This window comes from Carettochelys insculpta, chromosome 1, assembly GCF_033958435.1.
Source record: "Carettochelys insculpta isolate YL-2023 chromosome 1, ASM3395843v1, whole genome shotgun sequence".
In the NCBI taxonomy this organism is placed as follows: domain Eukaryota; kingdom Metazoa; phylum Chordata; order Testudines; family Carettochelyidae; genus Carettochelys; species Carettochelys insculpta.
In genome coordinates this window covers 292644964-292666855 of record NC_134137.1, presented here as the reverse complement: position 1 = coordinate 292666855, position 21892 = coordinate 292644964, and the positions used below count along the sequence as shown (strand labels likewise).

Genomic DNA, 21892 nt, shown 5'->3' with positions numbered 1-21892 from the left:
AAGCAATTGGTGGCCACATGAACCCCATCTGCCACAGTTCAAGGGTCTGTTCTGTTGAGAGTACGGCCGGGCAGTCTGGCTGCTCTCTGTTGACAGAGCAGATTGCCAGAGCAATCCACTTTGCTGTGGGGACGTGATCTGCTGACAGAAGTTTTGTTGCAAGATATCTTTGGACAGTAACTTCTGTTGACAGATCACTGTAGTGTAGATGTAGCTTGAGTGACAAGCATTTGAACAGCAGGTGCTCAAAGAAACCTTCACCTAACCTTGGTCATCTAGCTAAGTATTATGCTTATATATTGTTTACTTGGCTAAAACTACCAGAAATTTGAGCCAAGACAACTCCCAGGCTATTGATGCTTTCCTTGGCCTTTGCCACCGAGCTACATGGTTTGGTTATGGCTTACGGTAAAGTGCTACAACCATCTTAATTGTAATGGTATGTCTGATCAGTAAAAAATCCCATGGCAGTGACCCTAGGTCTACAGTCCCTGACCTGTGTTATTGTACTAAAAACAGCCACGCAGAAGTTTGGATTGGGATGTCCAGGAAGGGAGGTGGTTTTCAGAGCCAAGCCCCAGCTAAATATCTACCTGGATATTATTATTCTCATAGTGTACAGCTGGGGGCATAGAGTGGGCTCAGAGACTTGCTGCTGCAGGGTTTTTTGTTTGTTTTTATCATGTATAGATAATTTAAGAGGACAGTCAGATTTGAAAACATCAATTTAATAAGCTTTATTGCTTTTCTTTACTAGTCTCCTCCTGCTAATTGAGTAAGATTGGACAGTTATGTTTATAAAGAAATGGAATCTTTGAGATTAGGCCCCTTATGATATAATTAAATTACATAAACTGATTTGAGTTTATATAATTACCCACTGGATAAAGTCAGCAACAACCTGCAGCAAAGAAACAAGGAAAGAAAGGCATGAAGTCATTGAAGGATGAACAATTGTTACTTGTATTCCTTGAATCAAACATCCTAAAGTTTCCTTGTTTACTCTTGTGAATATCACCTCTCAGTGCCACATTTCTACAATCTCAGCTTTGTGAAAGTATCTTTGCAAACCACTTCTTTTCTGATCAGACCTAGTCTCAAGCTAAATGCACATTTGTCTTTAATATAGACCTCCCTAATACTATTCACCCATTGCACATTTCCTGAAAGTTTACAAGCTAGTTATACCTTAGTTTATTATATATGATACTCTCAGGAATCAGACTTGTGTGCATGGCCTTTTTCTAAACGACAGAGGTAATTCCAGTATAACTCAGGAGATATGGGAACCAGATACTTGCAATAAAGATTTTGTGTATAACTGATCAATGGTGAGAGCTGAAGGGTCATTGTAACTCACTGAAGGTTCATAGTATTTTAATAGCTGTTCTTTGGTGATAACTAAGACAGCACCTATTCTGCAGCACAAAATTCTGTGACAGTGTTAATTTATTAAATCCTTTCTTCCAGTCCCCCATTCACTCCCATACAAATACAGTCATGGTTCATAGTTGAAATTCATAGGTGTACAATATTTCAGTTATGGATTTTCTAATATTTCTGAAGACTTTTTTTCCTCACTTCATTGACCAGGTAACCTGGCTTCATTCCTCAGTCCTCACTTTCTGCAGTGTTGTCCAGGCAGCCAAGCACAGAACTGCTGTCCTCCACCTCCCACTGCGTGCCAGGGAAGGGGTAATTAAGCAGCTTGGTTCAGGGATTTATTTCTCCACTTACTTGGCAGGCCACCTCACCAGTCAACTTTTTCCATCTTCTCCCACCCCATCCGCAAAATGGACTCCAGATCTCTATCACCAGCCCACTCCTCTATGGAACACAGGAGGGACCATGAACTGTAACTCAAGTAACAAACATTTGCAGAAAAACTGGCAGTTCCAAGAGGAGAGGGAAACAGAAAATAAAATGTTGGACATCTGGCTTCTACAAACATTCTGTGACAAAAATACCAAACTTCTCTCACACAGATACATGCACAAACAGAAAATATTTGAATTCCATATTTGCAAAATTAGACTGTATAGTGCCCTAAATTACATGAATGAGGCAGTTCACATACTTAGAAATATTACTTCAATGAGTCATCAAATTCAACCAGACATCACTGTATCAGTCTGTGCTCGGTTCACCTTTTCAAGATGATGCTTGCAACCATAAAGACTAGAAGCATAATTTAAAAAAAAGATTCTGACAACTCTGCAGTCAAGCAATCATAGACTACACAAGGTTCTGTTAATAATGTAAAAATATTCAACATGGAAAAGCAAACAACTATTACAGATTTATTTTGTACAAACATGATACATATCAACAATATCTATTTACAATGCATTTCAGCTGCTTCCATTTACAAAATAAAGATGCTGCTATTCTGCAGAAACAGAACAGAAACTAGGATGGCTCTAAATAATGTATAGTTATACTTATTTTCCCAAACAGCAGCAGTTAATGGCAAAAATACATTAAACACCTCTAATCCTGGCACACGGCCCTAGTGCAAGAGATATAAGATAAATCTTGTATAAGATTTATTCAGGAACCATCTTTCCCATATTCAGCATTCAGTAAAAATACACTCAAATGCTAACAGTTCAGCAATCCTTGCCTAATACCCATAATTGTAATGATTTTAAAAATAAGTTCTTAAGTTTTCTTAGACTGCCTAAAAACCTCTATTGGCCCAGAAACATTAAGAAGTCTTCAATGCCAGTGTTTATCATGCATTGTACTAACCAAGCGAACCAATTATTAGGGTCCTACCAAATTCACAGTCCATTTAGGTGAGTTTCATGCTCCTAGAATTTTAAATATAGTAAATTTAATGATTTCAGCTATTTAAATCTAAAATTTCATGGTGCCCTAATTGGAGGGATCCTGACCCAAAAAGGATTTGCAGGGTGGTTGCAAAGTTAGTGTGTGTGTATTGTGATACTGCTAACGTCCTCCTGCGCTCCTGCTGGCTATAGTGGCTCTACCTTCTGAACTGGGCAGCTGGAGAGCAGTGGCTGCCAGCCAGGAAACTAGCTCTGAAAGCAGAGCCATCACCCACAGTGACATGATCTGCTATTACCACACTTCTATGCTGCCACCTAGAAAGCTGGTCACTCAGCAGCAATCACTCCCCAGCCACCCAGATGTGAAGTCAGCAAAGCAATGGTGAGGGTTGCACGGTATGGTATTGCCACCTTACTTCTGTGCAGTTGCTCCTGCTAACAGGGAGCTGCCTTCAGAGCTCAGCACCTGGCCAACAGCTGCTGCTCTCTGGCTGCCCAGCTGTGTAAGGGTGGCAATAATGTGATCCCCTAAAATAATCTTGCAGTCCCCTTGCAACTCCACTTTGAGCCAAGACCTCCAATTTGAGAAATGCTAGTCTCCTCGTGTAAGCTATGCAGCGAAAGCTAAAAACACAGATATTGACGGGGGAGGGGTGGGGACCAGATTTCACAGTCCAAGATGTGTTTTTCATGTCTGTGAATTTGGTAGGGCCCTATCCATTATCTAAGGTCTCTTAGCACTTTTCCAAGCCATGCTGGTTTAGTGTCTCTTGCTCAACTGATTGGTGCACAATAATCAAATGGAAAGTGAATGGGACATCTTTGATGGAACTGAATTAAAGATACACTAGATCAATACTTTACCATGGACCTTAGAACACTTAATACTTCATGACACAGAGTTAAAAATGTATTTTTAAAAGGAAGATCCTGTGTTATTAGTATTGAAAATATTATCCTGAAGTTTTACTAATTATTCCAATTATTAAAACAAAAATATATTCACCACATAGGCCATTTTTATAATTCTGTTTAGTTTGGTCAATAAAAACAAAATAGTTTCACTTTCTGAGGCATTACAATACTAGTACAAAAATAGACAGTTTTGCAGCTGACACCGCACAGGAATGTAATAAATAAAAGTTTCACTGACATTTTAAAAATTAATGAGAGAACACCTGTTTGTCAGAGACTGGAAATGGATGACAGGAGAGGGACCACTTGATAATTACCTGTTCTGTTCACTCCCTCTGGGGCATCTGGCATTGGCCACTGTTGGAAGACAGGATACTAGCCTAGATGGACCTTTGGTCTGAACCTGTATGGCTGTTTTTATGTTATGTTCTATTACTGGAAGTCTTCCTAAAAACATTTTTTAAAAATATTGTTGAACATAAACTACTCCTACCATAGTAGTTTAAGTTGGGGGGAAACAGGGAAGTGCATTTTGTAAAAACAACATGATGGGCAGAGAACTCTTATCAAATTGCTCTTGTACATCTCAGAGGCTTTCTTCGCACATGACACAAAGCACAGATATGTTGGGAAAGATAGAAATTACTATCTGAGCTAGTATTTACCCAGTCAAAATTTCACCTATTTCATTTCACAACCAGATAGCTTTATTTCTACAATTATTCTGAGACTCTACTTAAATCAACATATGCGTATTGCAGAAATGTTCTAGATAGAATCAACTGCTTCAGCAGGAAATCAGTCAACTGGCTCACAAACAATTTAACGTTTCAAAATAATTCTCACTCTCCACCACCATTCAGAGATGTGCAGTGGGTCAGGAAATGGAATTCACTTTCTGCTCATCAGGCAGAATGTGCCCCCCATCCCCAGCTGAGAGCTCTGCCTTTACGTCGTATCAGGCTACTTTTAGAAGCGCTGGAACTAAGAATGCAGCAGCATCTCCTGGCTTGTGGTGGTTTCCGCCATACACAGGATTTAGTTCTCAAACCTTCAGCAGCCCCTCATCAAAGATCGTATCGGCTACTTGTATTTTGCAGAGGGGAAGCAACACCAAACCAAAATGAAACTAAAACAAACAAATGCGTCCTAGCATGGATTTATTTTTGTTTGCCTCTGATCCCTCCATGTTCTTTTTTAGCAGTTGTCCTTATATAAAGATTCAACTATCTCCACTGAGAAGACATTAGCCAGAACAGTCACACCACTTATTATTACTATTGCAACCTGAGAAAGACTGTGATGCAAAAGTTACAGTGTTTAGGAAACTACCTGCAAGAGACATAACTTACTTAGCTTCAGCTGGTAAGCTGCATTGCTGAAAAACTACCATGTAAAAGCTCTTATGTATGACAAGCGGATTACATTTCAACAAGACTTTTAGGTCTTATTTTAAGAAAAGTCTTAAAAATTGTTCAAATAAAGATCTTAATCGCATCAAATGTCAAAGTTAATTGAAGCATGCCCTCAACTGCACATGAAAGGTGTCAGATTGAAGAGTTCATAACATAAGGCCCTGATTCAGCAAGTTACAGGAGCACGTGATGAATGTTAAGCACTTGAGTCAATTGAAATCAGCGGGATTACTCATGTGCTTAAAAGTAGGCAAGTGCTTACCTACCTTACTGTAGTGGCACTTCAAATCCTCTACCAACAGAACAAGGGCTGTGACAAAACTTCCTCACGTTGCCCAATTAATATATCTTGAGGAACTGCTTCTAAGGAGCAAGAGAGTATTTTGGCTTTTATATTCATCCTTGACCTTTCTTCCACGACAACAGGGTGTGAGTTCTGGTTGTATTTTTGTAACATCAGCCCATGTACCAAGAGCTACAGTAAGCTTAGCCAACCCCCCACACCTGAAAGTCATTGGCTGTATTTACACTAGGAAATTTTGAAAGGAAGGGGAAAATCCAGCAATGCTACCTGCAATTCATCTGCATCCAGCAAAAACAATTGTAGTGTAGGAAAGACTTCCCTGGCTTCTGCCATTTTTATCACTGTGTCAGCCAAACCTGGTCAAGACTGATTCAGCAAGATACACAGGCATGTGCCTAATTTGAAGCATCTGATTAATCCCACTGATGTCGATGGGGGGTGCTTACATTCTTAAAATTAGGCATACACTGAAGCACTTTGTTAATTAGAGGCTTTAGCAACACTAAGATAAAAACACAAGAATGCTCCAGAGCTTTATCTGCACTATGGCTTCAGTGATAATCTGGGCAGAGAGCTTGTTTCCTAGAATTCCCTTGTGTAGGTAAGGACATAGTCTTCACTATTAAATCATTATTAACATGGTCTTGAATTATTTTGGCCTACACGTGAACAGTTCTTAATCCTATTAAGTTAACTACTATCATAATAATTAACTGGCTGTCTATAGTACATCCTTAGTTTTTATATATATATGAAAAACCTGTTGCCTTGGCCTATTCTTGTTTTGTCAGTGCGAGTTCTATTTATTCTGTACAGTGACATAACAGGACTTTACAAAAATTCACTAATTGAATAAATATACCAAAATCATCAATGTGTTTCCTGAGGAAGTGTAATGACAATTTTCTAAAACAGATGAAAAGATTTTGTTTTAAAGTAAAACTTCAAATAATGTAAGCAAAATGAAGAAAGAATGACATTTTCTGTGCCACTGTCACTAAAATATTGTGCTTTTTTAGTATGGTAATTGCAATTCAAACATTTATTTTCAGATGTACAATACTGTAAGATTTTTCAACATATGTATTCAGCCTTAAACTCTTAGGATAGATTGTAGTTCATGTTTCATACTATATGGGGAACTCTCAATGGTATCAAAGGGAATTTTTAAACAAAGATGATAATATATTTAATCTTTTTCCCTGCATGCCAACCAATTTTGACTATGCTTCATATTACTACTTGCAATTACAAAAAATAATCTACCTCTCTTTTTTTGTTAAAACAGTATATTTGAATATCTTTGGCACTGATAATCCATAATAGCTGAAGTGCATGATCTCAGCAATTGCAGAATATGAAAAAGAAAAAAATATTTTTCCTGTTGTTCCTTTCAGCTTGCTTTAATAACAGAGCTATATTGCGTAAGAAATATGTTTGACTTTGTGCTGTAGAAGCTTATATATCAAGTAGCAGTGTTAATAAAATGGGCTTCTGTGATTCAGAAGCTGGTTGTATTTTTAATCGAATTAGTCCACAAAACTGGACCTGCTGTATCAAGAGGAGCAGCATGTCAGTCATCTGCCCATCAAAGGAGTTTTAACGTAGCTGACCATGTGTCCTAAACGTTTGTTGAAATATCTTGTTCTTTTAAGTGCTCCTGTTAAATTTCAAAACGAGTATGTACAAAAGGTAATGCTGCAGTAAAACATGAGTGTTTTGCCTTTTTTTTTTTTAAATAAAGTTTTCTGACAAAGCCATCAGCTATTGTGAAGTCAAAGGCACTTTGGAATTCAATGTGAACTTCAGAAATGATTCCGACCATTAAGTAAACATTGGAATTTAATAAATAACATTTTGTATGAAAAAAACAACAAATACACACATTTCGTTAAAAATATTACCTTACACCTAAAAAATAGGCAACAATTCAATTCTCATAAATATACAAATTGTATTTAGGTTGATGCTGGTAGAGTCCATTTTTTAAAAACAAAACTGCTGTATTCCTTTTCTTGTCATCCTTTGATGACATTCTGCTTATTTATTCTCAAAGATGGTGCTGAGGTGGCTATAATATTGTGCCTTCTTGAAAAGCTTCTATCCACCTGGAGGAAAGAGATACATTGTTAGATAGGTCTTGAGCTTGTGCATTTTAAAATCCTACCTCACTTAAGTTGTTATTAATGCATTTTCAAATATGTAACAGTTCAAAATTTCATTAATCCCATTGAACAGCACATGGTTCAACAGGGCCCGCATTAGGTTCAGGTAAAGAACAGAAATGGCAATGTAGCTAGTGCTCTTGTGCATTATGGAAATTTTCACAGCGTACTCTCCTGGGAGTAAAGATTATCTTAATCTGTACTTGGGAAGCACCTGTAAGGAAGAGAAGCTCTAGCAAGGCTCTTCTGACTATGTGTAAGCTGTGATTTTTCAGAGTTACAGTTTGGCCAATTTTTGGTCTCTTTCCATAGGTGTGGTAAAAGGCACATTCCTGACACCAAGGTCACTTCCTCTGCCAAACTACGAGCTAGAGATGCTTGAGCTTCTCAGGTATCATCAGAATCAACATGGACAAAACATATTTTACTCTAGTTTTGTCCTCAGGAGCAGCTAAGCTAATTTGTGTCTCAGTCATGTTGGGGATATTATTTGTATTAATTGTATTCTTAAGTTTTGTGCTGCCCTAGCTTCTCCCTAGAAGCCATACTTTTAAATTCAGTGGCCTACCCATTTCATGACCGACCTTTCCTGCCTCCCTGTAGCATGACTGGGAGTGCTAAGGGAGCAGGCAAACTGGAACCAGGGTCTCTGGACTGGGTACCCTACTGGCCAGGGTTTGAAAAGTAGCCCTGAGTGGGGGAGTGTTGGGGTAGTAAGGGTTAAATAAAGACCCAAGGAATTGTCAATATGGTAACAGAGGAGTAAGACATAAGACAGGTGCTCTTTTTGCAAGGTAGCACTGTTTCTTCTGCTTGATAGTTTGTTACCTTTGCCTCCCCTCCCTTCTCCCAGCTACATACAATTCACAGGTCAAGGTCATGGCACCTTCCCCAGTAAATTGCTAATTAAGGAAGCGTGACCTATAAAAACTGCATGCTTAAGCTAAAAGTGCTGTAAAAAGTAAACGGGGAGGTATAATTATATTCATCATGTGGCTATTACTACTCATTGCATGGGTGTTCATATTCCTAAATAAGGGTTTAGGAGAGAGCTGTAATAGATGAGTGCATTTACATACTAACTTGGATAAAAGAATGTGCCAGTGTTTCATTTGTTGCTCTCTCAGGCTATGTCTAGATTGCCAAGAACTGTCGGCAAAAGATAACACAAATTGCGCTGCACAATTTGTGTATCTTTTGCTGACAGGTCTGCTGGGAGGGGCTTTTCTGACATTTGATCTGTCCACATGGGACCAAATGGTGGAGACCCACCGCCCCTCCAGTCAAGACCTCCCTTTTGCCTCACAGAACGAGGTGTTCAGGTATGCCAATAGACACATCTCTTCAGAGAGATGTGCAGTCTGGACACGCACTCTGTCAACAAAACTTCTGTGGACAGAAGACTGCAATCTAGACATAGCCTCAGACAGGTTTGGGGTCTGAGGTGGAATGAGTATCTGCATTAAAGAAACCGGTCTATTCCATCCGCCACTGTGTACCCGTCCTCTTTTCTTTCCAACAATATAAAGTGCTACATAAAAGTAATTCCTTTAAAATAATCAGGTCCTAGGCATCTCAAATTGGGCATCCAAAATGGTGAAAAGTTCATAAGGAAATCAATAACTATCTTGGGAAAAGATAAATAAGTCCTAGTGCCAGTCTGAGCACAGAAGAGAAAACAAAATATTGATCAGCTGCTTATTAACTGAGCATCCATTTTATTAATGAGGCAGCATTCCTGGGGGGTAGGGATAGGGAATGAGATTTTGTAACTTTAAACTATTATAATGCATACACACGGAGTCTAAGTTAAGATTGCACAGGCAATTCTAATTGTGGCTTTTCTTAACTTTTTGAGAACTTGACTTTGCAACCCTAACAATATTCTGTCAAGCCTCTGCTCCTTCGCTCTAGACATTCCTCTGACTCATCAAGCATAATTTTTAGACAGCCCTAAACTAGAAGAGATGCTGTTTGTCAATCTTGGCCAGTCAGTCTTTTCTCAAGACAAAGAAAACTCTAGCTCCATATATAAGCTTTTCTGGTTTCTTTCCACTGATCATCTGAATTCCTTTTTACTAAATTAATATCAGTGCTATTGATTTTCAATTTAAGCAATTTTTTCAGAGCCTCTTAGTAAAACCTTATAAAAATATTCACTAAAATTTAGTGAACTTCACATTATTTATGAAATGAATGAAAAAACTATGTAATTTATTATACAAATATCAATGTTAGATGTGTATTCATCAGGGATAAAGAATAAAAGAATGAAGTAGGCATTAAATACTGAACACAAGCAAAAAGTTTGTTTTTAATGTTGTCAGAGAACCATTCATTCTACGAGTTTGGTTTTGACAGGCAAATCTTTATGGTATATTTAATATTTGGGGGAAGCTTGTTTTTTAAGGTAATTAATATTTGGATCTCAGCATGAGTAAAACCAGATTATGGGATCAGTGATTACCAGTATTCCATCAGGTTGCAAAAGCCATTATCTGAACAGAGGAAGAAAATGTGCAAATTGAATCTCTGTAGTCTGGTTCTCTCTTGTCTGGCAACATCCATAATCTGGCAAAATTTTAGTTAGCCGGATAACCACTTATCATGGGTGTGGCCAAACTTCCCGCCGTCCCATAGAGTTTGTTTACAGCCATCAGTCCTAACTAGGCATTCTGTGCTGTCATTTAGCTGTAATTCACCCCAAATGTCTTCTAAGAGCCCAGTAAACAGCGGAAGTGTTGGTCAGGTCCTGAAGGTGCCCAACTAGAGAGGTTCAACCTGTAGTCCTATCTTTTTGTTTTGTCCTTTTGATTGAAAGGCGATAGACTCCACTCACTTTTGACTGCTGTTTGACATGGATCTGACTGTAAATCTCCATGAAGCCAGTAATTTTATACTTAAATACGACAACTCAAATTACATCACTGCAATCCTTATACATTCTTGATGTGTAACCAAACACTTAAGAAAAAAAAATTGCACATTGTAAGTGAGCTTTTTCATGTATGCACTTACAGAATGAACATTAATGAAATGACATCTGAAACGCTACATTGGAAAAATGTGGAAGACAGGATTGAATGAAATAGTTACTTACTTTTGAGCTGACTGGGGATCATCTGCTTTGAATATGTAAAATAAAGTGTTTTTGTGCAATAAATGGAACACTTTAGACTCTGAGTTTTCATCCTTTACTTCAGAAACTGTGAATCCCAGTAAAGGCTGACTCTCCAGTGCTGCAACATCCTAATTTGAACATACAAAAACACAAAAATAGAGCTTATATTATTACAGTTCTACTACAGTATTTTATAAAGCTCTAAGTGCCACACTACTGGATCCAGTTAATTTATGTTTATAATAATTATAGCTCCTATCACACAAAAATGTGTTTCCTGATATTTTTTCATACATGATTTAATGAACAAGAGACAGCAACATTCACACATTTGGTTTCTCTCTGACTCCATGTGGACATCTAGCACTGATCTCTTTGCCCTGCCATATAGTCTCACCACCAGACTCACCAGTCTCTGGAATGGAAGAACCTTCCTGCATCTTCTGCATTTCATTTCAGACCTTGCCTTAAATGTATCTGTTTCCCCTTCCCCACACTGCTCAACTCTACACTGTCTTGTCTACTCTCTCTGATCAAGTAACAATCAACGAATCCTCGGGCTAGAAGGGACCTCAGGTGGTCATCTAGTCCAGCTCCCTGCCTAAAGCAGGATCAACCCCAACTTAGTCATCCCAGCCAGGACTTTGTCAAGCCGTGACTTAAAAACTTCTAGGGATGGAGATTCCACCACCTCTCTCAGTAACACATTCCAGTGCTTCACCACTTTCCTGGTGAAAAGAGTTTTTCATAATATCCAACTTACACCTCTCCCTCTGTAACTTTAGACCATTGCTCCATGTTCTGCCATCTGTCACTACTGAGAACAGGCTCTCTCTATCCTCTTTAGGGCCCCATCTTCAGGAAGTTGAAGGCTGTTATCAAATCTCCACTCACTCTTCTTGTCTGCAAACTAAATAAGCCCAAATCCCTCAGCCTCTACTCATAGGTTGTGTGCTCCAGTCCCTTAATCATTTTCATTGCCCTCTGCTGAACTGTGCTTAATAGAGCAGTTTAGATTTTACATGACAAATGCAAAAATAAAGTTGCATTGTTTACTACACTGCAAATAGGGGAGCTCCTATATAACACGCAGGTGAGATCACAGAGGAACAAGTGTACCTAGATACTCCCCAATTGAGAACTGCTAAGAGTAACGGGTGTGATATTCTCACCAATCAAAGTAAATATAGAAAGAGACTTTTCAGCAGGGACATGATGAAAATACAAGTTGCACCTCTCAAAACAGGGATTCACTGGTCTGGCAACATCTGTGATCGGGCAGGACCACAGAAGTTGCTGGACTAGAGAGCCTAGGGCTAGGAGCCTAGTGACAGGAAAGCCGGGGGCTGAGAGCCTGGCAAGGTTAGTATCCGTGGGGCAGCAGCTGGCTGCCCAGCTGGGGCCAGCGTGTGGCAGGGGCTGGTATCCCTGGGGCTGACAGCAGCCCAGCCAAAGCCAGCACCTGAGCTGGGCTGGAGGTATGGGGACCAGCTGGGGCAGAAGAGGAGCTGGCTTCAGGGAGAGACAGCAAGTGGTGGTGGTTGAGGCAGGGGACCTCACTTAACCCAGCTAATTGCCTCCTTCAAGGCCTGTCACATGCTGAAGATGTTGGACCATGGAGGTCCAACCTATATATAAAAATATCCACAAGTACATGGTGAGATGCTCGAAGGTGCTTGCATGCTTATGGCATCAGCAATTATTCCAAGACGATGCATCAAAACCGATATCTTCTTGTAAAGATCACAGCTATGACTTAGTTCCCCCTGCAGAAAAGGGCATCAGCTTGTTAATGGCTGAACATCTCACAGATTTTTCCACCTCTTTCAGGGAATATTCAAGGCATTATACTACACTGAGATGGACTCATTTATGGGTCTCATAATTGAGCAATATGTTAAAATACATAAAAATAAACTAAAAGTTGCATGCTGTCTTACCTCACTAGCAGCATATGTGTATAGCACCTTATTTTTTATGACAAACCACAGGTGTTTCCACGGCTTTTTGCTGCCCTTTGATCTATATAAATAGCCACTCATTGAGGAGTCTTCTGTATTTGCCGAAACCTGAAATAAAAACGCATGGAGAATGTGTGTGTACACCTGACTTTTTCTCCATACAGTTCTTTGTTGACATCTCTAAGACACACCTATAAACCCAAAAACTACTAGGGACACCTAAACCTTAGACCAAACACCTAAACCACTATGTAATGTCTCCTAAAGAGAAACAGACATGTTTTTATTCAGCAGAGACCATGAAAATAAGTACATCATGAACAAGTCAAAGGAAACTAATTGTATTCAGTACTCCATCCCATGCTTTTACGAGGACCTACTATTGCAGTTGCTCAGATATGACTTGGCATATAGCTCCAATATACCACAAGCAGAATTCACACCTTACTAGGATTAACATTTTAGGCAACACTATACAGCTGCACATTTTCCTCTGAGACCTGAATGATCTCTGAAACCAAGTTTAACCAATGTGAAGACAGCCATACATGAAGAGCTTGATTTGCTGCATATAAATTTCAATGTCTGAATCTTTTTTATATATTTTCTTTAAAAAAAAAACAAAAAACCCTGGTTGGCAGGTAGAGCATATTTCCATAAAACAGTATGAAAACAAACAAGTACAGTAATTCCCTGAGAGACACACATATGAAATGCACATATCTCATGTTTATGTGAGAGGGAGTGGAGGGGGAGCAGTGCGGTGCAGGGTGGGGAATAGCAGATACAGGCCTGTCTGAAAAGCTAACCCTACAAAAACCACGATTTTGAGGAGCAAACATTCACTTTGTCACAGTTAAAGTTTTCACCCAAATTGCATCACAAGTGCTTTTGGTTTAACTGCTGAGTGCTAAATTATAAAAGAAATTAAATCAACTGATTGAGAACAGGATCAGCTGAAGAAAGAGAAACTTTCCTCTGCATGCACAGCTGAGTAATTGCTGTTTCTCTATTATTCCAACTGCATTTTCTGCTAGCTTTGCAATTTAGAAGAAATTATTTACAGTTTGGACTTTTCTAAGATAATAGAAAGAATGCCAGTGGAGTGACCTAAGAACTCAATTGTCTTCAAAATATTTGGACCTGCAATTTGTTTGGTTATATATTTTGGAATGCACAGACTTATGAGCCTGAAATTACTGGACTGGGAGTTTCTTTGCATAAAAGTGGTGTAATTCAGCCACAGTGAGTGATGCCAGAAGGGACGTAGCCCATTCTGATTTGCCAATGGATTACTAATGAGGAGATCTGAGGAGGAGGACTCAGCCACCACTTTATGTAAGAAAAAAACCCTAGGAGAACCCGCTGTTGCCTGTCACAGCTACGGGCTCTGCAACACCATCCTGCTTCACAGAGAGGGCTAGGCTCCCTCCACCCTCCAGGCTGCCTGGCATCAGGTAAGTGTCTAGCAACTGTGATGGGCTGGGGGGATGCATGAGAGAGCAACATACAATATTTGACATTGATAAGTACCCTCTAACTAGCCAGCCAGTTCATCAATATTGAAGGACAGAGCCAAGACTCCCATTCACTACTAATCTTTTCAATCACATACTACTTAAATAAAGAGTCACAACAACCGTCTTAAACAAATATTAACCATTTTGGTTTGGTTATGCTCCTCTCTGCCCATCCTCATGAGCAGAGGTATACTTCCACCTTTGCACTCGAAGTTGTTTTATAACTCCAGCAAATGACCGGTTGTGAGCGTGCAAGTGCATGCACACATGCAGACGTGTGTGTGTTTAAAAGCTATGGGATTTCCGGAAGAATGATGCCTATAGAATAGTTTCTCAAACCCCCGGCCAGCCAGTGGTCCCTTTCCAAAATACTGCATGTACCTAAATTGTATGCTTCAATCCTGAAATTGTTACTTTTAACTCATGAATAAGAACATAAGTGAAAACAATCTGTCACATCTTGATTTGTGCCCGGATGATCCATATAACTCAGTTTGGGAGGGAGGGGGATGAAACTGTTGCCTAACCATCTATAGCAATGGTAGGCAATGTGAGGCCCATTGGGGTTCTACGTGTGGCCCATGTGACATTTTATTTATCGTTGCCCACGTGCAGGGTTGCCAGATTCTGCTGGTTTTCCTCCATATAGTACTTTTTCCTACCAGTATTACAAAAAAGTGGCACGCACTTAAAGCAAGGGCACAGGAAATAAGGTACATGCTGATTGCACACCATGCGCTACCACCACATCCAATCAAAGTGCTGATACAGTTCAACTGGTAAACCCATAAATTCTAGGCACGCAAGTGCAGTTAGCAGAACTGCATTTTCCTGGGACAGTGTGTTAGTTACACCAATCTTGCAGTCCACTGAGATGAAGGAGGGCCACTCTTGTGGCCCATTCACTATCTTAGGTTGCCCCAACTGCCACAGAAGGGCACTTGGGCCCTCCTCAACCATAGTGAACAGAGGGTTATTTCACAAGTGGCCCTTTCATTTTTAATAGGGCTGCTGGAGGGATAGGATACTTACACTGGCACAGAACAAATTAGGATTTCAAGACAATAGGAAGAGCATGCCATCACATTATGCCACCGAAGCTGTGGTGTCTGTTAGTGCTCACCTAGTAAGTAGACTGTGCAAGGCATCATGGTACTTTCATCAGTCTGTAGTCAGCCTACCTATGGTACTAAACTAACCCTTGGTGGGTGCCTAGTAACGCCTGTAACACAACAGAATGAAGTCATGGTACCACTACCACACACATGCAAAGGTGGAATCCACTGGTCGGCCACTGAAGCAATAAGACACATACAGGACCAAATGGAACTGCACCAGTTTACGCCAGCAAAATATGACCAACTGTTTTTCAATATGCTTCTCAAGCCGTTTTCTTTCCCAAATACCAACATTTCTTGGATACAGCAGAATCCCAATGAGCGATTCATTCAGACATAGCCCCAAATATATTTGGGCAATCAGCAGGATGGATAATTAGAACTTAACAGGCAAAAAGGCAGTAAAGCTCAGGGATATGGTACTAAGTGATTCTGATCATGGGGATATAAAAAACAGAAATTCCTCTTTACATCAACTGATAGAATCCGAGAAATGAACAAATGGCGATGTTATATTCTTAGCAATATTTCTTACTGAATAGCATCTTCCTATTTCAATCATAAAGCAAACACCCTGAGATTAGATCAGTGGTGTGCAACCTGTGTCCCGGGAACCGTATACATCCCCGTTGGGGTTCCATATGTGGCCCATGAGACATTTTGGGACATGAGCCATCCAATCAAAGTGCTGTGACAATTCAAATGGCACAACCCACAAATTCCAGGTATGCAATTGCAATTGAAATTAAAAAAACAAAAAAACAAAAAAAAAAAACTTCCCTAGCCTCACAGACCGTCTTGGTTAAGGCAAATTTGTGGCCTCTCTCAGACAGCAGAGGGTCACTCAGGCAGCCCACACACACTAGCCTTGGCTGCCCATAGCTGGATTAGATTCTGGATCAAATGTTCAGCATACCTATCTATGAAACAGGTGGCAAAGTGATATAATTTCAAATTCCAATCTTGACTACATTTCAGTATGAGCATTTATGTTGGTAAGTAACAGACCCTTTATAGCCCTATCCTTGGCTGAATGTTACATTACCTATTTGAATATTTACAACATTCATGCTGCTGTTAGGAGCTGAGTAATATTGTCAGTGACCTTTTCTAGAAAGGAATATGTCTATAAAGAAAAAACTGACAGGTACTAAGAAGGGTTCCAATCATGTGTGCCTCATCTCAGATGGAATATCAACATAGCCGCATGACAGAAAATTTCATGGAAGTATTAAGAAAGAAAAAAAGTTACTCACCGTAGTAACGGTGGTTCTTCGAGATGTGTCCCCGTGGGCGCTCCACAATAGGTGTCGGGCTTGCCCGGCGCCGCAGATCGGATCTTCCAAGCAATTTCTGCCGGACCGCACATGCGCCGGCGCGCGCCGCTCCCTTGCGCGCTCCTGGCCATGTGCGCGATCCGGTCCCCGCCAGTTCCTCGACCAACCGCCTCGGGTGCCCCTGCAAAACACTAACAGAGATCCGAAGCGGGGAGGATGGGCGGGTGGTGGAGCACCCACGGGGACACATCTCGAAGAACCACCGTTACTACGGTGAGTAACTTCTCTTTCTTCTTCGAGTGTCCCCGTGGGTGCTCCACAATAGGTGACTACCCAGCAGTAACCCAAGATAGGAGGTGGGTAATCGGATTATGTGCAGCTTGTCCCCGAGAGGACCACTGCAGAGAGACGGGTATCCTCTTGGAATACCCTGTGAAGGGCGTAATGTTTGGCGAAGGTGTCGTAGGATGACCAGGTCGCCGCTCTGCAAATGTCTTTTAACGCAACGCCCTTGAAAAAGGCTGTTGATGCCGCCACCGCCCTACTGGAATGAGCCCTGGGAGTGGCCGATAAAGGAGTCTTTTTGAGCTCGTAGCACATTTTTATGCAGGATACAATGTGCTTTGAGATTCTCTGCGAGGAGAGACCTTCTCCTTTCGATTTGGGAGCGAGGGAGACTAGGAGTCTATCCGTTTTCCGGAAGGACTTGGTCCTGTCTACGTAGAAGGCTAGCGCCCTCCTCACGTCCAGGAGGTGTAGGCGCGCCTCTTTGTTGGAGTTATGAGGCTTTGGATAAAACGAGGGTAGAACAATAGGTTCGTTAATGTGAAACTCGGAAGAAAGTTTGGGAACAAAGGCTGGATGCAGCCATATGGTTACCGCCTCCTTGGAAAAAACAGTGCAGGGTGGCGTTGCCATGACTGCCGCGAGCTCGCTCACCCTACGAGCTGACATAATTGCAAGAAGAAAGGTCGTCTTTATTGTAAGGAGGCGGAGGGGAACCGTGGCCAAGGGCTCGAACAGTGGTCCCATTAGCGTGGTAAGCACCAGGTCCAAGTTCCACGAAGGTGGAATCGGTTTCCGAGGGGGGTATAGGTTTACCAACCCTTTGAGGAACCTGGTAACCATAGAGTGGGCGAACACCGTGTGCCCTTCCTCCTCATGTCTGAACGCTGAGATGGCGGCAAGGTGGACCTTCAACGAGGATAGCGAGAGTCCTCCTCTCTTGAGGTCCAGTAAATACTCTAGTATTGTAGGTATAGGCACCAAAAGGGGGGCCAGATGTTTGGTAGAACACCAAGCCGTGAAGCGAGTCCATTTTTGCTTGTAGGTCTTCCTGGTGGAAGTCCTCCTGCTACTTTCTAGGACTTGCTGTACTTCCACTGTGCATGTGCTCTCTAGGGAGCTGAGCCATGGATTAACCACGCTTGCAGTCGCAGGCTTTGGGGGTGCGGGCGCACTATGGACCCCTTGGCTTGCGTGAGCAGATCCGGCGCCACCGGAAGAGGCATCGGTGGACGGTCCGACATGCGCAGGAGTAGGGGGAACCATTGTTGTCGATCCCACGTTGGGACGATCAGGATCATCCAGGCCTTTTCCCTCCTGGCTTTCTGCAAGACTTTGTGGATCAGCACTGTGGGAGGAAACGCATAAAGCAGGGGGCCCCTCCACGGGATCGCGAACGCGTCCCCCAGGGACCCCCATCCCAGTCCTGCCCTGGAGCAGAATCGTGGGCACTTCTTGTTGTGCTGAGTGGCAAACAGGTCTATTTGGGGAAAACCCCATGCGTGGAAAATCGGCCGTAGCAGATCGGGACGGATCTGCCACTCGTGTGTGAGTGCAAAACGCCTGCTCAGCTGGTCTGCCTTCACATTGTGCGCACCCGGCAAGTATGAGGCTTTCAAGATTATATTGTTGGCGATGCACCAGTTCCATAAGCGGATTGCTTCCGCGCATAAGGCACGGGATCGAGCTCCTCCTTGCCTGTTTATATAAAACATGGTGGAGGTATTGTCTGTACTGATCCCGACGACTTTGCCTTGTATGTGGTCTCGAAAGTGTCTGCAGGCGTTGAACACTGCTCTGAGCTCCAGTATATTTATGTGTAGTGACTGTTCCGTGGGTGACCACAGTCCTTGAGTCACCTCTTCGCCCATGTGCGCTCCCCACCCTATGAGGGAGGCATCTGTAGTGAGAAAAACCGATATTTGCGGCTGGTGGAAGGGTACCCCTGTTAGCAGGTTCCTGGGGTTTACCCACCATTGTAGGGATTTGCGCACCCCGGCTGTGGGCGACACCACCCTGTGAACGGTGTATACTGCCGGTTTGTATACACTTGCCAGCCAGTGCTGCATGCTGCGCATGTGTAACCTGGCGTTCTGTACTACGAACGTCGCCGCTGCCATGTGGCCCAGCAGCTGCAAGCACGTCAAGACCGGCACCGTAGGGCTGAAGGTGATGACCTGCACGAGGGAACCGATGGCCCGAAAGCGAGCCTCTGGTAGATATACTCTCGCTGTAACCGAGTTTATGCGAGCCCCTATGAACTCTATGTCCTGTGTGGGGTCTATTTTTGATTTTGCCAGATTGATAACCAGGCCGAGTGAAGAGAACGTGTTTGCTGTGACGCGTATCATGCGCAGAACCTCCCCCTTCGAGGCCCCTTTGAGCAGGCAGTCGTCCAGATACGGGAAAATAAATACCCCCTGTCTGTGCAGGTAGGCTGACACCACTGCCAAGGTCTTGGTGAAGACTCTGGGGGCCGAGGAGAGGCCAAACGGTAGGACCTTGTATTGGAAGTGTTCGTTGCCTACCATGAACCGGAGGAATCGCCGGTGAGCCGGATGGATAGTTATGTGGAAGTACGCGTCTTGTAAATCGAGGGCTGCGAACCAGTCTCCATCGTCCAGTGCTGTAAGGATGGAGGCGATTGTGGTCATCCGAAAACGTTGCTTGCGCAGGTACCTGTTGAGGCCGCGAAGGTCTAAGATGGGCCTCCAGCCTCCTGTCTTTTTCTCCGTGAGGAAGTACCTGGAGTAGAACCCTTTCCCTTGCAGTTGCTCCGGCACTCTTTCCACTGCCCCTATGAGCATGAGATGGTCCACCTCCTGCCTGAGCCTCGCTACATGGGTACCTCCTGGAGGTGGGGCTTGGGCGGAGGTCGAGACGGTGGGAGCGACTGGAAGGGGATGGCGTACCCCGTGGCTATGATCTCCAGCACCCATTTGTCTGTGGTGATCCTTTGCCACTGGTCGTAGAATGGTCGGAGGCGATGGTGGAATAGTCGCTTCGGATGACCTTGTGCGATGGTAGTGATGGCGCAGCCCTGGATCTGTATGTCAAACTTGTGGCCTTTGGCCCCGCCCCGAGGACGCACGTCTCTGTTGTGAACGTCGCCTGGGAGTTCTGTACTGCTGGTGCTGTTGATGTCGCCCTTGCTCGTAACCCCTGTGGTACTGGGGGCGCTGTTGCTGGTACTGGTACCGTCTTTGTTGAGGGTAGTACCTTTTGTTTGTGTATGGAGGGGTGTAAATCCCCAGGGTCCTGAGTGTGGCTCTTGAATCTTTACTGGAATGAAGGACCGAGTCAGTTGATTCAGCAAACAGCTTCTGCGAGTCGAAGGGAAGGTCAACTATCTTCGCCTGCAGATCCCTCGGTACACCCGAAGTCTGGAGCCAGGATTCCCTTCGCATCACCACTGCCGTTGCTGTGGAACGTGCTGCTGTGTCCGCAACGTCCAGGGTGATCTGAACTCCCGTCCTCGAGGCCGCGTAGCCTTCTTGCACTATGGCCTTGAGCACCGGCTTTTTGTCCTCTGGAAGCGAGTCCATGAGGGAGGTTAACATGGAATAGTTGTCGAAATTATGGTTCGCTAAGTGCGCTGCGTAATTTGCCATTCGCAGCGTTAAAGTGGAGGAGGAGTAGATCTTTCTGCTGAACAGCTCCAGCTTCTTGGCATCTTTGTCTGTTCCCCCTGTCCTGAATTGAGATGTCTTTGATCTTTGTTGCGAGGACTCCACCACCAAGGAATTTGGCTGTGGGTGGCTGAACAGGAACTCCATGCCCTTCGCCGGCATGAAGTATTTCTTATCCGCTCTCTTTTGGACAGGCGGAATAGTCGCAGGGGTCTGCCATATCGTAGTGGCGGACTCTAAGATTGCTTCATCAAGCGGTATTGCTACTCTGGAGGAGGCCGGAGGTCTCAAATTTTTGAGGAGCTTATGGTGTTTCTCTTGCACCTCTGCTGTCTGGATGCCATGCGTGAAGGCCACCCTCTTAAACAGCTCTTGAAACTGTTTGAGATCGTCCGGAGGATGGACGTCCCCTGGGGCCGTAGCCTCGTCCGGGGAGGAGAGCGAGGAACCGCTGGGGTACATCTCTCTGGACCCTTCCAGTTCCTGCTGGTGATGGTACACCCTCTCGCTAGAGGTTTGCGAGGGAAAATCTCGGGGTTCCATAACCAGTCTCCCCTGAGATGCTTGAGTCTCTGTCCCCGGTCGCAATTGCCCTCGGGGGTACGAGATCGTCTGTGGGGATCTTTCCCTAGTAGATTGCCGATGGTGTCTATGCCCGGCGTGGTAGGGGCGACCATGGCAGTATAGGCACTGTTCTTGGGAAGGTGACCTAGACCACTCCCTTGGTGCATACCCTCTGTGTCTGGGGGAGGGAGATCGTCGAGACACTGCAGAGAGCGATTTTGCATAATAGTCCAGCGGTTCAAACCCCAGGAAGGGTGAAGGTGGTCCCAGCCAGGGTGAGGCTGGTTGCAAAAAAGGAGAAGGGGGCTCCGGGTAGGCTAGGGGGGACCCCTGCCTTCTGGTTAGAGTCTGCAACATAAGCGGAGGGCTGTGAGAAAGCAACTCCACAGCCCTGTCCGGAGAGGGGCTGCAATGCCTCCTCTTGTGTGCAGCCTTCCCCCTCCCTGGAGGAGGTAACTCCGCCCCCTGACGCACAGGGGATCCCGGCCCCGTCCGCACCGTGCTAGGCACGCTCGAAGGCGGTGCCGCATGTGCGGTGTCCTTCGGTGCCTGCAGGCTGCGTGCCTGCGCGCTCTGCACCGCCGGTTCCCCGGGGGTTGGTGCCGCTGCCTGCGGTGCCGCCGGTACCGACGCTTGTTTAGCCGCCGCCCTGCCTGCGGTGCGGGGCGGCTGGCTGATTATCGGAGGCTGAGCCGCTTCCACGTGGCTCTCCGTGCCGCCGCCGATCAGCTGTTGCTGCGGCTGGGGGCTGCTCGCTCCTCCCGTCCCGCTCGCTGTTGCTGCCGGCAGGGATCGGGCTGGGGAGGCTTTCCTCCGTTTTTGCGCT

The 21892-nt window shown here is 43.8% G+C and overlaps 1 protein-coding gene across 1 annotated transcript in view; it reads right to left on the bottom strand.

Annotated features, from left to right (window-relative positions):
• Positions 1–1474: 1474 nt before the first annotated feature.
• Positions 1475–21892, bottom strand: part of FGD6 (FYVE, RhoGEF and PH domain containing 6) — a 131722-nt gene continuing 111304 nt past the window's right edge. The window contains exons 19-21 of the mRNA XM_075011715.1: positions 12653–12781; positions 10692–10840; positions 1475–7534 (exon numbers count right to left, since the gene is read on the bottom strand). Of these exons, the coding sequence (XP_074867816.1) occupies positions 7498–7534; positions 10692–10840; positions 12653–12781 (315 nt within the window). The 3' untranslated portion in view covers positions 1475–7497. The remainder of the gene's footprint in view (positions 7535–10691; positions 10841–12652; positions 12782–21892) is intronic.